General features: G+C 33.3%; 2 protein-coding genes and 1 long non-coding RNA gene across 3 annotated transcripts; all 3 read right to left on the bottom strand.

The window, feature by feature from the left end:
• Positions 1-8382: 8382 nt before the first annotated feature.
• LOC126702857 (uncharacterized) lies at positions 8383-10462 on the bottom strand. The gene is made up of 3 exons (XR_007647865.1): positions 9911-10462; positions 9395-9558; positions 8383-8595 (listed from the first exon to the last, which is right to left on the bottom strand). It is a non-coding gene; the product is annotated as an uncharacterized LOC126702857 (long non-coding RNA).
• Positions 10463-11535: 1073 nt separating this feature from the next.
• On the bottom strand, positions 11536-13735 carry LOC126702855 (receptor kinase-like protein Xa21). Its single transcript, XM_050401718.1, has 2 exons — positions 12147-13735; positions 11536-12022 (listed from the first exon to the last, which is right to left on the bottom strand). The coding sequence occupies exons 1-2, from the start codon at positions 13648-13650 to the stop codon at positions 11649-11651; spliced, it is 1878 nt and encodes a 625-aa protein (XP_050257675.1). The 5' UTR covers positions 13651-13735; the 3' UTR covers positions 11536-11648.
• On the bottom strand, positions 12921-15360 carry LOC126702856 (putative receptor-like protein kinase At3g47110). Its single transcript, XM_050401719.1, has 3 exons — positions 14559-15360; positions 13743-14414; positions 12921-13020 (listed from the first exon to the last, which is right to left on the bottom strand). The coding sequence occupies exons 1-2, from the start codon at positions 15304-15306 to the stop codon at positions 14272-14274; spliced, it is 891 nt and encodes a 296-aa protein (XP_050257676.1). The 5' UTR covers positions 15307-15360; the 3' UTR covers positions 12921-13020; positions 13743-14271.
• Between the last annotated feature and the right edge of the window lie 752 nt (positions 15361-16112).

Here is a 16112-nt window from a genome sequence, read left to right as displayed (position 1 = left end):
CCAATCTTTATAAATTAAAATGCAGTGGACCTTGATCCGACTATTGAATATAATATACGGACAAAACTTCTTTTTTTTTTTTTTTTTCTGGAGAAACCCCTATCAGTGGGGACTATTATTAAGTACTAAAACGAAGTTTAAAATTGTTACCATTAATTGTGTCTGGAGGAAAAGACTCCATTCAAATATCCAATGGACTTGTTACGGCTCGTCTAGCTAGTCTATGAGCCAAACAAATTACCTAGCCTCTTAATATGGCAGAAAAATACATGACTAAAAAAAGAACAAAGAATAGTAATGTCTTGTAAGATATGCCCATACTCAGATTGAGTCATATTGCCACAATTGATTGAGTTAATAATGACTTTTGAATCACCTTCAACTATCAATCTTCGAAAACCCAACTCCGTTGCTAACCAAAGAGCTCGGCATGCTGCTAGCAATTCCACCATCTCTGTTGAAGCAGGTAGTGCAATCTGTTGTGTTCAAGCAGCCGTAACCAATTGGTTATCATTACGGATTATAATGCCAAGGCCAGCCTTGTTTTCTTCTGCAAAGAGTGCTCCATCAAAGTTAACTTTAAGTAGACCTGATAATGCAGGATGCCATCTGACTGACCTCGCTGTGCAATGGATCTTGGTGTGGATTGGACGCAGTTGTTGGTACTCCTGAAGACCTTCACAACCCATAGAACTGATCTTTGCCAATGGGACTGTGTCTTCCTCTAGTCGGAGTTTGCTTCTACACATCCAGATCAGTGAAGTCGTCCATGCAAACAGAGGAAAGCGATACCTGTCTTGTTGTGCCCACTTTTATTTGGACAACATAGAAATGAGAGAATCTAATCTTATTATTCTTTATGGCACATTTCACTAGTTGAAAAAATCCAATCAAACAAAATGTATTCTTGCCATATATTCATGTAATGTCTGTATATATTTAAACGTATTGTTATTCACTACCCAACTACCCCTCGTCTCACTTCTCTTTCATTGGCAAGATTCAACAAGAGACCTAAATTGAGAGAACTCTCTGAAGAAAGTCAATACCGTACCAATACCAATCGTACTGGGGAAATATACCATGCTGGCTATTAAACCGGTATCGGTACTCCTTCAAAACGTATCGAAAAAAATACTGGGTTGTATCGGCCTGTATCGGACAATATTGGCGTTTCGGCTGATACAATAAAAAAAATTCTTAAAAAATATTTTCTTTAATCTAATATATTGGTTACTGTAATTAAGCTAATACGTAGGCTTATAAAATATGTGGATTTTAATTTTATTTTGATAAACATAAAAATTCATAAATTCATACTTACACAAATAATACAAATATATATTTATGTATAGAAATATATAAATAGCAATAATCCCGAAATGGTACACCGGCATCAACTGGTACCGAACTATTTCGTTTCTCTGGCCAAACCGAAAAAATCTTCAATACGAAATTGACTCCGATTTTCTACATATATCCTTTATTTGCTTATTCTCTTCATTACTATTGGTATGCTCTTCATTCAAAACTTCATGCTCTTCTGCTTTGTTAGTTTACATATAAGTTAGATATTTTCTGTTATTTAAAAATCGACCATCATATCTCTTTACCTTTTTAATTTTATAGGACCATCATATCTCCTTACAATTTCTCACATTTTGTTCCTGTGTGTAATTATGGCAATAAGAAAATTATATAATATTATAAATATTAGAGAGTATAATTTTAATCAAGGCAAAGCACCTGTTTGCTACTAACATATTGTCTCTATTTTTTATTTGTTATTCAAGTTTCATAACATTCATTTTTTTCTTTTTCTTTTTAAAAAAAAAAATTGGTGTCATTTTTCTTATCCCAACCATCATATCACTTATGGCACGTTTGGTAGACTGTAGTAAGCACTGTAATGTAATACTTATTCCTATGGTTTAGCTATTCAATAGTTTGGTTATGTTTTTATTAAAAGGAATAGTCATTCCTTATGAAAAACTATTCTTTAAAATGAGGAATAACTATTTCTCTCTAAAAGAGTTGTAATAGTTATTCCTTAGTAGATGTAATAATCTCAAACATTAATATATTTCCAAATAAATAAACTTTCCATATCCACCTAACAATTATGGAAATAAAAAATCATAAAAAAATAACACATCTCTCTAATATTTAAAATATATTATTTTCCAGGAAATATAATTGTATGAATGAGGTTTTTCCTAAGATAGATCATAAGTTTTATTCTAATATTACAACTCACAACCAAACCAATGAATAGGTTTAGTTATTCCATTACAACACATTTTATTCTTGGTAATAAAGATTATCATTCCTGTTGTTATCCACATTGAATGTACCAAACGTACCCTTACAGAAAAGTCTGTTTTTAGAAAAAGGAAAATTACGACACTAGAACAAAAAATAAATAAATAAATAAAGCCTCATCGCACCCGCAATGCACGTGTGATGAGGCTAGTGTGTGTGTATATATCTCGAAATCCTCTATTAAAATCTTATCACTTCATATTTCTTGAAATGGTGGAATAGATATTGCCATATGCAGATTCATGTCTTAAAATTTTGCACATTATTATTCTAGTATAAATTTTATAATTAAGTACATGTTGAAATTTTATTCTATACTTAAACCTATATTAAAATATTCTCATATTGTATTTTCTTTAAAAGATGGAATAGATAATTTTATATACATACACAACTATAAGAAATATTATTATACTAATAAATGTGAAAATTATTAAATTTAATATTTGGACAAATTAAACATAACGGAGAAAATCCGATCTTACAATACTTTATGGCATATTTCATTAGTTGAAAAAGTCTGATCAAACAAAATTTATTCTTGCCATATATTCACGTAACGTCTCTATATATTTAACTGTATAGTTTTTCAACACCAAACTGCACCTTGTCTCACTTCTCTTTCTTTGCAAAATTCAACAAGAAACCTAAATCATGAGAACTCTCTCTGCCTATATCCTTTGTCTGTTTGTTTTCTGGCTTACTGTTGGTACGCACTTCATACAAAACTTCATGCCCTTCGGCTTTGTTAGTTTATATAAGTCAGATATTTCTTGTTATTTAAAGATCCACCATTATACTCTTTACCTTTATTAATTTTATAGGACCGTCGTATCTCCTTACGATTTCTCATCTTTTTTTCCTCTGATAGTTGTGGCTATAAGAAAACTATAGCATCTTATAAATATTTAAGAGTAGTATTTTAATCAAGGAAAAAAACTTATTTAAGTTTTTTTTTTTTTTTCATATATATTTTTTAATTTGCTATCTTTTTTTAACCCAACCATCATTTTGCTATCATTTTTTTCATATATTTCTTTTAATTTGCTATCATTTTTGTTTGATTATAAGAATTATATTCTAATTAAATTATATTAAATCATGATTATAGGTAGCAAGCCCATGGTGGTGGACGCTAAAATGTGCCAAGTGGACCGGTTTCCCTTTAGTTCTACATCGGATTGCTTGACGAGAGACTGCAACGCAGACTGTAAAACAAAGCACCCCGGATCTACTGGACTATGCGAGTCTACAATATATTGCAGCTGTTACAAGCCTTGCTAATCCGTTTCTATAATATAAAAAGAAATTATGACAGGAATGGTAATTTTATTACTGAGAATAAATGATTTTAGGATTTGTGCCCTAAAATCCTATTGTTTGACATTATCTATTGAATAATAATATTTATTTTATTTTTGACACTATTTGGACATTATTTTATATTTCATGAGATGCATAGTATGTGATTTAGGAATAGGGAAATGATGTGTGTGACGAAGATCAAAATACAAGTTCTTTGTAAACTTTAAAAAAAAAAAAAAAAAAAACCCCTAATTCACAATCTGACATTTCCTCAGTAAACACTTTTTTTTTCTTTTGCTAAAGGTCCCTAGTAAAGACTAGTCGTAAAATGTTCAACCATTGATTCAAAATCCAATCTTTATAAATTAAAATGCAGTGGACCTTGATCCGACTATTGAATATAATATACGGACAAAACTTCTTTTTTTTTTTTTTTTTTTTTCTGGAGAAACCCCTATCAGTGGGGAGTATTATTAAGTACTAAAACGAAGTTTAAAATTGTTACCATTAATCGTGTCTGGAGGAAAAGACTCCATTCAAACATCCAATGGACTTGTTACGGCTCGTCTAGCTAGTCTATGAGCCAAACAATTACCTAGCCTCTTAATATGGCAGAAAAATACATGACTAAAAAAAGAACAAAGAATAGTAATGTCTTGTAAGATATGCCCATACTCAGATTGAGTCATATTGCCACAATTGATTGAGTTAATAATGACTTATGAATCGCCTTCAACTATCAATCTTCAAAAACCCAACTCCGTTGCTAACCAAAGAGCTCGGCACGCTGCTAGCAATTCCACCATCTCTGTTGAAGCAGGTAGTGCAATCTGTTGTGTTAAAGCAGCCATAACCAATTCGTTATCATTACGGATTATAATGCCAAGGCCAGCCTTGTTTTCTTCTGCAAAGAGTGCTCCATCAAAGTTAACTTTAAGTAGACCTGACAGTGCAGGATGCCATCTGACTGACCTCGCTGTGCAATGGATCTTGGTGTGGATTGGACGCAGTTGTTGGTACTCCTGAAGACCTTCACAACCCATAGAACTGATCTTTGCCAATGGGACTGTGTCTTCCTCTAGTCGGAGTTTGCTTCCACACATCCAGATCAGTGAAGTCGTCCATGCAAACAGAGGAAAGCGATACCTGTCTTGTTGTGCCCACTTTTATTTGGACAAAACATAAATGAGAGAATCTAATCTTATTATTCTTAATGGCACATTTCACTAGTTGAAAAAGTCCAATCAAACATAATTTATTCTTGCCATATATTCATGTAATGTCTGTATATATTTAAACGTATTGTTATTCACTACCCAACTACCCCTCGTCTCACTTCTCTTTCATTGGCAAGATTCAACAAGAGACCTAAATTGAGAGAACTCTCTGAAGAAAGTCAATACCGTACCAATACCAATCGTACCGGGGAAATATACCATGCTGGCTATTAAACCGGTATCGGTACTCCTTCAAAACGTACCGAAAAAAATATTGGGTTGTATCGGCCTGTATCGGACAATATTGGCGTTTCGGCTGATACAAGAAAAAAAATTCTTAAAAAATATTTTCTTTCATCTAATATATTGGTTAGTGTAATTAAGCTAATACGTAGGCGTATAAAATATGTGGATTTTAATTTTATTTTGATAAACATAAAAATTCATAAATTCATACTTACACAAATAATACAAATATATATTTACGTATAGAAATATATAAATAGCAATAATCCCGAAACGATACACCGTCATCAACTGGTACCGAAATATTTCGTTTCTCTGGCCAAACCGAAAAAATCTTGAATACGAAATTGACTCCGATTTTCTACATATATCCTTTATTTGCTTATTCTCTTCATTACTATTGGTATGCTCTTCATTCAAAACTTCATGCTCTTCTGCTTTGTTAGTTTACATATAAGTTAGATATTTTCTGTTATTTAAAAATCGACCATCATATCTCTTTACCTTTGTAATTTTATAGGACCATCATATCTCCTTACAATTTCTCACATTTTGTTCCTGTGTGTAATTGTGGCAATAAGAAAATTATATCATCTTATAAATATTAGAGAGTATAATTTTAATCAAGGCAAAGCACCTGTTTGCTACTAACATATTGTCTCTATTTTTTATTTGTTATTCAAGTTTCATAACATTCATTTTTTTCTTTTTTTTTTTTAAAAAAAAAATTGCTATCATTTTTCTTATCCCAACCATGATATCACTTATGGCACGTTTGGTAGACCGTAATAGGCACTGTAATGTAATACTTATTCCTATGGTTTAGCTATTCAATAGTTTGGTTATGTTTTTATTACAGGGAATAGTCATTCCTTATGAAAAGCTATTCTTTAAAATGAGGAATAACTATTTCTCTCTAAAAGGGTTGTAATAGTTATTCCTTAGTAGATGTAATAATCTCTAACATTAATATATTTCCAAATAAATAAACTTTCCATATCCACCTAACAATTATGGAAATAAAAAATCATAAAAAAATAACACATCTCTCTAAAATTTAAAATATATTATTTTCCAGGAAATATAATAGTATGAATGCGATTTTTCCTAAAATAGATCATAAGTTTTATTCTAATATTACAATTCACAACCAAACCAATGAATAGGTTTAGTTATTCCATTACAACACATTTTATTCTTGGTAATAAAGATTACCATTCCTGTTGTCATCCACATTCAATGTACCAAACGTACCCTTACAGAAAAGTCTGTTTTTAGAAAAAGGAAAATTACAACACTAGAACAAAAAATAAATAAATAAATAAAGCCTCATCGCACCCGCAATGCACATGTGATGAGGCTAGTGTGTGTGTATATATCTTGAAATCCTCTATTAAAATCTTATCACTTCATATTTCTTGAAATGGTGGAATAGATATTGCCATATACAGATTCATGTCTTAAAATTTTGCACATTATTATTCTAGTATAAATTTTATAATTAAGTACATGTTGAAATTTTATTCTATATTTAAACCTATATTAAAATATTCTCATATTATATTTTCTTTAAAAGATGGAATAGATAATTTTATATACATACACAACTATAAGAAATATTATTATACTAATAAATGTGAAAATTATTAAATTTAATATTTGGACAAATTAAACATAACGGAGAAAATCCGATCTTACAATACTTTATGGCACATTTCATTAGTTGAAAAAATCTGATCAAACAAAATTTATTCTTGCCATATATTCACGTAACGACTCTATATATTTAACTGTATAGTTGTTAGCGACTGGATCTCGCGACTTGGTCAAGCCGCGAGGTCAAGCCGCGAGCCACCCCTGTTTTGTAAAACCTGACGTTTCACATTCCTCTCCCACTCCAGTATAAATACCCCTTTTACCCATGATTGAAAGAGAGCTTCCAAATAGAATTTTGAGAGAGAAACCCTAAAGAAAAACAAGATTGTTTCACCCACAATCTATACCTTAGAGTCTCTTCAAATTCCCCTACTCTCTTCCTCTCCATTGTCAAATCCTTGAGAGGCATTATACCAAACCTGGTTCTCACCATCGTCTTCACTGTGAGACAGTTGTTTGGATTTCTGGGAAGCAGTTAGGAAGGAGCCAATCTTCATTGGTTGATGCTACGGTCTAGTAGCGGAATCCAGGAAGCTAGAAAAGAAAAAGGTTCGGCGCAACCTCGTTGGAGCAAGAAGCTTGGAGGGCTTAGGTGCACTGGGTAGATTAGGCTTGGAGGGTCTATTGCTGTCCTTGTATCCCAACTGTATTTTCTAGTGGATTGATTACCGCTTGGAGGGCGGCGGAGAGGTTTTTCGCCGAGGACTTCGGTTTCCTCTTCGATAACACATCGTGTGTTGTCTTTGTGTTTGCATCTTCCTTCCTCTCTATCTTTGCCTTTACATTATTTGCTGTGGTTTTATTTTGTTATGGCTTAGATAGTTTATAACCAATTTCATATTATAGCATGTGTTAAGTTTCCGCACACTAGTTGTTTGACATATTGCTTGAGTTGGTTAAGTTGTTTTTTGGGGGTCTAAACGTTCAAAGGTGTTTTGTACACGTTTTTGAACTTTCAGAGTATTCTTATGAAAATTTTTATGCCCAACTCTTTTTTAGTGCAAATCACTCAGTATTAAACAAAACCAAAATCTCAGCAAACACCTTTCTGTGTTTTCCCATGAAAACTAACCAAAGATTGTCATTTAGATTAACAATCAATTTATTGTCTTATTTTGTGATCCAAAAACTCTATTAACTTTTTAGAACCTTAAGAGCAAGGTGCACTTTGAAAGATGCCTTTTTAAAAGTTTCTAATTGAATCACCTACCTTTTAGTTGTAGAAAAGTACATCTTGATGACCTTGACATAGGATCTTGTCCTTTAAAGGCTGCTCCACATTCCTAGACAAACAGGCAAACGAAAATTTAAAACAATTAATTTGTATAAAAAATAATTTAATCCCTAAATCATAAGTGATAGAAAGTACCATAGCAAAGGAGTTTACTCTTTACCTCTCTTCCAATATGACTCCTTAGCTCTTGAAGTAGAATCTAGGAACCAAAACGGGGAAATAAATTATGTATTGTTAATTGTTATGCAATTGAATGAAAGGGGAAACTGGTATAAGAGATTTTCAAAGAAAAGAAGAGAGTTCAATATCAGTGAATTATTAAGAGAAGATTGCAATTTATCTCATCAACCATGTTTTGATCCTCCCATCCAAGAATATTCACCAAAACATCAATCACTAAAGATGGAGATCCACAAAATAAAAAAATTGGTATTAACTCAGGGGTTTGGAATTCCCGCTAACAATTCAAACCTAAAAGTAAAAAGAAACAATAAAGCTAAACTTTTAGACTAATAGGACCTTTCAACATTTTACCACACAGAGCATTACGTGATTCAGCTTGCTTGGATAGATCTAAAGCATTTTGGTCTTTGAGAGTTGATCTTGAAACACCATCTGTTCATCATTAAATTTAATATCTTAACAATAAGATACATTATAAAGAAAAAGAAGAAGAAAAGAAAGGCTACTATAGAAATTGACCCCCCCGCCCAAAAAAAAAAAGGATTGCACAACACATATTTCTCAAATGTTGCATGTTCTCAACAACTAAACCAAAAAGAAAAAAGAAAAAAAGACAGTAAATGGAAAAATACAGTAACCATAGGAGCAATGCAATCAATACAAAAAGTTACTTAAAATTGAGGTTTGGCTGCAAGAGAATTCAGGTTTGCATCCACACCTTCTTTGATTTGTTTAGCAACGTAGAAAATATGTAACTAAAAAAGAAAAAGGCCAAGGTCCTCAAGGAAAATCATAGGTAACCATAAGTTTTTTTTTTGATGAAAAATTAAATTTATTAACGAAACAAACTATACAAACAGCAAACACCTAACAACAAAAACAGAGCAAGCAGGAAATTAAATAGAAGCTGCAATTAACGTGCAAAGAATCAAACTAAATCGATCAATTATGCTACCATCAAAATCATAGAAATGGACCTCCCCACTGCCCCCACCCCCTAAAAAACAAATTACAACATGACTCTATACAGTAACAAAAACTTTTCTCTTTACAAACTCATTGGCCTTAATGCTTCCTTAGACTTGACATTGCTGAAGAATACACAAGCATTTATGTTAAGCCAACCATAATAAACCATTGCAAACCTAGCAAGTTTGCTTATGGTGCTTCTAAAACTTCTGCCCTTCAACTTATTTTTACATCAGAGAACTACTTAGTACCAGTTATATACCTTGGATTTTATTACACAATATGACTTAACTTGCTGCAATAGCTTCTTTGAGAAAGGATAACCAAAGAACAAGTGGCCCATTTTGAAGCCATAGTTTAGTGCCAATTTGATTTTCACTTTTCTTGACAACAAGTTCAATGCATTCTTGTCCGGTTGTCATTTACCTTTCAATAAAATAATGAACAATCTAAGTAATATTATTCAGTGAATCAATTAAAGTAAAGAAACATCTATGACAATAAACAATATCAAAATTTAAAACACACAAGAAAAGAAGTAATCAAACAAAATTATCTTTTGTAAAAATTAACAATCAAAACTTAACAATTGGTGCAATGAGTTGCATAGGTTAGAAACATCTTAGCAAGCAAGTTCAATATTCTGAAGAAGCATTTCGTCAAACAACTTGTGTGCTTGACTTAAATTTCAATTTAAAACAATCATCAAACATAGTCGTTATTTGGTAAAACTGTAACACAAATTTATTAGAAAGTTTCAAATTCAGAGTATTCTTACTATGTGAATCTTTCAATACCTTGATAAATGTACATGTTTAGCCATGTCGATGTCCCTGCCAACAAAGCCACATTATTTAATAACCATAAAGAAATTAACAAAGCTGCAGAGCAATGATGGAGAAGGGCTTCTCGATCATTTTTACCTACAATTTCAATCATCATCAATGATGGAGAAGGGCTTCTCGTTCATTTTTTTTTTTTTTTTTGACAAATTCATATACAATCAGATACTTTTATCCTTGTGATTTTTATAGGTTTTTATTTATTTATTATAGTTATAAGCTAGTATTTATTAAACTTGCCTTTGACCCTCTTGCTAATGGTAAGAATTTTTCCTCCAAAAAATAACTTGGACGAAAAACAAAAAATCATACATATAATAAAATCAAACCTGTATAACCAAAGAATCATACGTGTAATATGCAATATCCAACAATAAGACAATTTCTACAAAACCCAGATGAGCAAAATACAACACAAAGCCGTGATTAATTAGACTACCAAGGCACTGATTGACATCAAAAACCGTGATAGTGAAAGTAGAAAACAGAGACAAACCTGAGGATAAAACAATCTCAATTCCTACAAATAATGAATCATCAAGCTGCACAAAACCCACAAAAATAAATTAATTAATTAAAACAAATGGGCATCTTTGGAAAAATGGAAGAAAATGGAAAACAGAGACAAACCAACTTGAGGATAGTGGGAGGAAATCCCATAGGAGTGGAGTGGTGGTCTTTGTGGGCATGATGTGTTAAGGAATGATACCACTTTCACTTTGAAGAAAGACTCCACTGAGAATCAAAAATCCTTTGAGCACATCTATTGGCTTTTTCTTGTCATTCACGTCAAATACCAGGTAAAGGCTATCAGAATAACAACTTATCTTAATCTAATACACTTGTTGCTCATACCCGATATGATTTTGTACTCGTCAAGGTCAAACACAAACCCATCTTAGCTGACCAACAAGAGCATTAATTACTTGTGGAGCTTCTAAAAAAAGTCTTGTATAATTAATAAACTGTCTTTTTAATTTAACTGTTATTCAACACGATTAGGTGACTCCAAATTTTTTAGTTTCATCTTAACAATTATAGCTCGACTTTTATAATAGAATTAAATCCATAATAGAGTTGACTAGCCAACAAGATCTTGAAATTATGTGTATGGTATCTACTGTGTGCCCTATCTTGTCAAGCATGATCATCAGATTACTTTTGTTATTGAAAATTAGGCAAACATAGCATGTTATGTAATTTACACTGATAAGCCAAATCGACCATCCCTCTATTTTATGAGCTCAAGCTTTGAAGAATGGAAATTAGCAAGGGAAAAATAATTCTTCTTATTTGTAGAAAATTATTTTACATCTACAAAGTTGGTATTTAATTTTCCAAGCATAATATATAACAATAGATTTAATACACTAATACGAGATTGTAGGAAATTATTTGAGCTACTCAGGCGTATAAAAGAAACATATAGAAGACAAGGTATATGAAACATGCAAAATACTTCTTATTCAATGAATAACCATAGGCAAGCCTATCTAGACTGTCAGAAAAGTCTTTCCATCCAATGTAACACTTTGAAGGAGTCGGACCTGCGAATAGTTAGTAGTAAACAACATTAAGAGAAAAGATCAAAATAAGTAAACAACTTAATACCAACATTAAGATGGTGAGAAGCTAAATTTGATTTTTACCTTCCATATAGCCAAGCATGATGTGCTAAATCCTAGCACCAAGAATAATGTCCCTAACCAAATGCAACTCAGAGATGGCCTTGCTAATGTCCCATCGTTCTTGTGCCAACTCCATAGAGCATGCCACTCCGACCTTGACCATGGATATCAAACACTCCTTTATTTTATTTGCAAGGCAACCATTGTGACTTCCAAGAACTTCATCAACATTATTTAAAAGTTTTGGATCCACAACTTCCATTACACCGTCTGGTACGGCCATGCTAGCATAGTTGTGAAGGTTAAGGCCTCCCTCAAACACACTATCTGTGGGTCTCTTTCCTGTTATCATCTCCAACAATAAAATTCCATAGCTGTACACATCTCCTTTGGTTGACACCTCACTTCCTAAACCGTACTCTGTCATTAAGAATATTTAATATAGATAATGTATTCACATTATATTTTGGGAGCTCAAAAATAATCATTGTAAATATGGGAAAGCATATGTTAACAATTAAAAAGTACAGTAAATCATGTTTACCTGGAGGGGTGTACCCAATTGTTCCTCTTATTCCAATCGAACTACTTTCTTTCAAATCGGTAAGTCTTAAAAGAAACTTCGCAAGCCCAAAATCTCCAACATGAGCAATCATATCACAATCGAAAAGAATGTTTCTTGGCTTTTTATCACAATGAACAACTAGCATTGGGCAATGGTGGTGTAGGTAATCAAGTGCACAAGCGACATCAATGGCAATGTTTGTTCTTTGAAGAATGTTCAGATTTCGTATCTCTACCTGCATGATATTTGTTTCTAGATCCATATGCAACCAATTTTCTAGACTTCCATTTGGCATGAACTCGTAAACTAGAGCCCTAAAATCATTGCCATGAAAATCCATACTTGAGCAACAAGTTATGATCTTCACAAGATTTCGGTGACGAATATTTTTCAAGGCTTCACACTCGGAGACGAAACTCCTGGAAGCTCCTTGACGTTGAATATTTAGTACCTTAATTGCAACAATTGATCTATCGTCACCAAGGATGCCTTTATACACTGAGCCAAAACTACCAACACCAATCAAATTTGCTAATGAAAATCCATCAGTTGCTTTAAGGAGCATTTGGTAAGACACTCTCAAAAATGATTGCTTCAAGGAAGATTTTGAAGAATTATCATTTCTTTTATTTTTGCGCCAATAAAATAAGAAAAATGACACTATGGTTATTACCAAAATCACACATGCCATTGAGATTACCACTTTGACTGAAAAAGGCCACTTTATTTTCTTCTCTTCTTTTACTAAGCACCTCGGCAAGTTTAGTTCCGATATGCCCCCACACAATCTACTATTTCCAATGAGTGATATTGCGCTAGCATTTGCGAAAACCCCTTTTGTTGGAACCTCTCCCTGAAAATCATTGAAGGATAAATTCAAATTCTTGAGGGAGAGTTTCTCCAAGAAATTTGGAATTTGACTAGAGAAGTTGTTCCGAGAAAGATCCATGACTTGAATACCCCTCGAAGAACTCAGGGATGTTGGAATTTCTCCTTGAAATAAATTACCCTCCAGGTAAAGGTACTCAAGGCTTGTGCAAGAGGCTAGGCTGCTTGGAATTTTACCAGACAACTTGTTTTTAGATAAGTCCAGCTCATATAAATGGACAAGATTGCCGACCTCAGAAGGTAGTGATCCTAAGAAAAAGTTTTGAGCTAAACCAAGTCCAATTGACAGCATGGAAACCGCAAAGAGTTGCTTTGGAATGATGCCAGTGAGATTGTTTTGTGAAAGATCTAACAACAACAAATTTTGGCAATTTTCTATACTTGATGGGATAGTTCCTTGCAATTTGTTATTATATAAGTACAGTTCATTTAACAATGTTAGGTTTCCGAGGGTAATTGGTAATATTCCTGAGAGCCTATTGTTATTTAACCATAAACGCTGCAACTTTTTAAGACCAGTAATATCATCTGGGATTGTCCCTGAAAACTTGTTACCACTCATCCGTAAGGTTGTCAAGTTGACCAAATTACCCATCCCTATAGGTATCTCTCCAAAAAGAAGATTTTCGTCAATTGCAAAAGTGGTAAGCTGGGTTGAAAGATTACCCAAAACATTAGGCAATGTACCTTTGAGTTGATTCCCTGAAAGACTTATTTTTCGTAAACTGCTACAATTGACTAGAGATTGAAAGAAATTCATTTCATCATCATCATCTCCACTTCCTAAATTATTATCTTCAATTAATAATACCTCCAAACGGTGCAGGCCTCCAAAATTGACTGAAATTTTTCCCGTAAAATTGTTATTGCTAACTTGGAATTGTTGTAGCTCTGAAGCATTAGATAATGAGACTGGAAGAGATCCGGTAAATTGGTTTTCATAGATTAGAAACCACTGGAGATGCGGAAGGGTGAGGAATAAGTTTGTAGGAAGACTTCCACTAAGCTTATTTTCATAGAGATAAAAATAAGTAATAGACGAAAGATTATATAAAGATGGAGGGATCAAACCAGAGAGTTTATTTCCAGACAGTGCAAGGTACGTTAAGCTTCTTAATTGACCCAAGGTATCTGGAATATGTCCTGCCAGAACATTGTCGAATACATTTAATAATTGTAGAGAGCTAAGATTCACAATAAAAGCTGGAATTTTTCCCTAGAGGTTATTTCTGTACAAGTATAATTCAGTAATAGACGAAAGATTATATAAAGATGGAGGGATCAAACCAGAGAGTTTATTCCCATCCAGTGCAAGGTACGTTAAGCTTCTTAATTGACCCAAGGTATCTGGAATATGTCCTGCCAGAACATTGTCGAATACATTTAATAATTGTAGAGAGCTAAGATTCACAATAAAAGCTGGAATTTTTCCCTAGAGGTTATTTCTGTACAAGTATAATTCAGTAATGGACGAAAGATTATATAAAGATAGAGGGATCAAACCAGAGAGTTTATTGTCAGACAGTTCAAGGACCGTTAAGCTTCTTAAGTGACCCAAGGCATTTGGAATGTGTCCTCCCAAGACATTGCCGCCTGCAGATAAAACTTGGAGAGAGCTAAAGTTCCCAAAGAAAGGTGGGATTCCTCCCCCAAGATTGTTAGCGCGAAGAGCTAGAAACTCCAGCTTTGATAAAGAAGCAAGCTCCTTTGGGATTGACCCCGAAAGTTTATTTCTACCGACTCTAAGAATCTTAATGTTGGAGCAATGGGAAAGGTTTGCAGGAATTTCCCCTTGGAAGGAGTTATTAGACAACCACAATACTTGCAACCTGAATAGACGGCCAACTTCATCAGGGATTCTACCTCCAATGGTGTTGTTTGCCAGCACTATTTCCCTAATGAAGCTGAGGTTGCCTATGTATGGAGACAAGGAACCCACCAAACCTCTGATACTCAGATCTAATACAGTAACTCTTCTATGCTTGCGGCCGCAAGTAACACCTTCCCACTCGCAGAAATGGAAGGAATCATTCCATAAGCTGAAAACGTTTTCAGGGTCACGTGTTATCTGTCTCTTGAAGGCCAACAAAGCTTGATGATCAGTCTCATTCCCACCGAAATAAGTTGAGGTGGCAATACTAATACCAGAAACAGAAAGAGTTTTAATATGTAGAAGTACAACCAACAAGAGAAGGATGGTTTGGAATTGAATTGAGCACAATAATCTCAGATTCATTGCTTGCATTTTCATTTCCAGTATGCAAAATTTACGTTTACCTAACAAAATAAGGCGTTTATAAAGTAGAAATATGGGTGCACCAGCCTCCTGATGACGACAAAATAGGCGTCAATCCTACAAAGACCTAGACTCTTTTGGTGTGGGATATGGTTGATGCCTTACTTGTGACGACATACAAGATATTCTCGTCCATGGGCCGTTGATGTTGATCTTGAAGTCAACTTTTGAGGCTGAGCTACAATTATTCTTTGTGGGTAACCAATTAATTATACATTTTTTCCCCTACTGAGACAAAGACCAAGACCAAGACTTCTTTTGGCAGTATTTGGTTGATGACTAACTTTGATTACCCATTTGCCCTTGGAGGTGGCTGTTGAGGTTGAACTGCAATCGCCATTTTTATTAAAATTTTCTTCCAATCTTAGTAGGTAACCAGTTTTATTGATGATAATTAACTAATTAATTCATTAGGAATTGGGTGCACTAGGATTCCCATGGAAATAAAACTAATTCATTGTTTGTGCATTCAAAACATTTGGATTTTGGAAGTACATAATTGCATGGTACAAAATTCAAAATTCAGAGTTTCACCAGAAAAATAAATAATTGGCCTGTGTCAAAGTAATAGAATATCAGCTAATCATATGAGTAGGTAATTGTTCAATATATAATGTCATTTTCTAAAATCACTAGGTTATGAGAATATGTATGGCTTTTGAATAGATTTTGTGGTATGTCTTTTTGTTAGAATTTTTGTCCTTCTTGTGTGTGCATGAGTTTATTTCTCAAAAAAAAAAAAAAAAGTTAAAAGAATATGC

This window comes from Quercus robur, chromosome 10 (assembly GCF_932294415.1).
Source record: "Quercus robur chromosome 10, dhQueRobu3.1, whole genome shotgun sequence".
In the NCBI taxonomy this organism is placed as follows: Eukaryota; Viridiplantae; Streptophyta; class Magnoliopsida; order Fagales; family Fagaceae; genus Quercus; species Quercus robur.
This window is presented reverse-complemented; position numbering and strand designations above follow the sequence as displayed.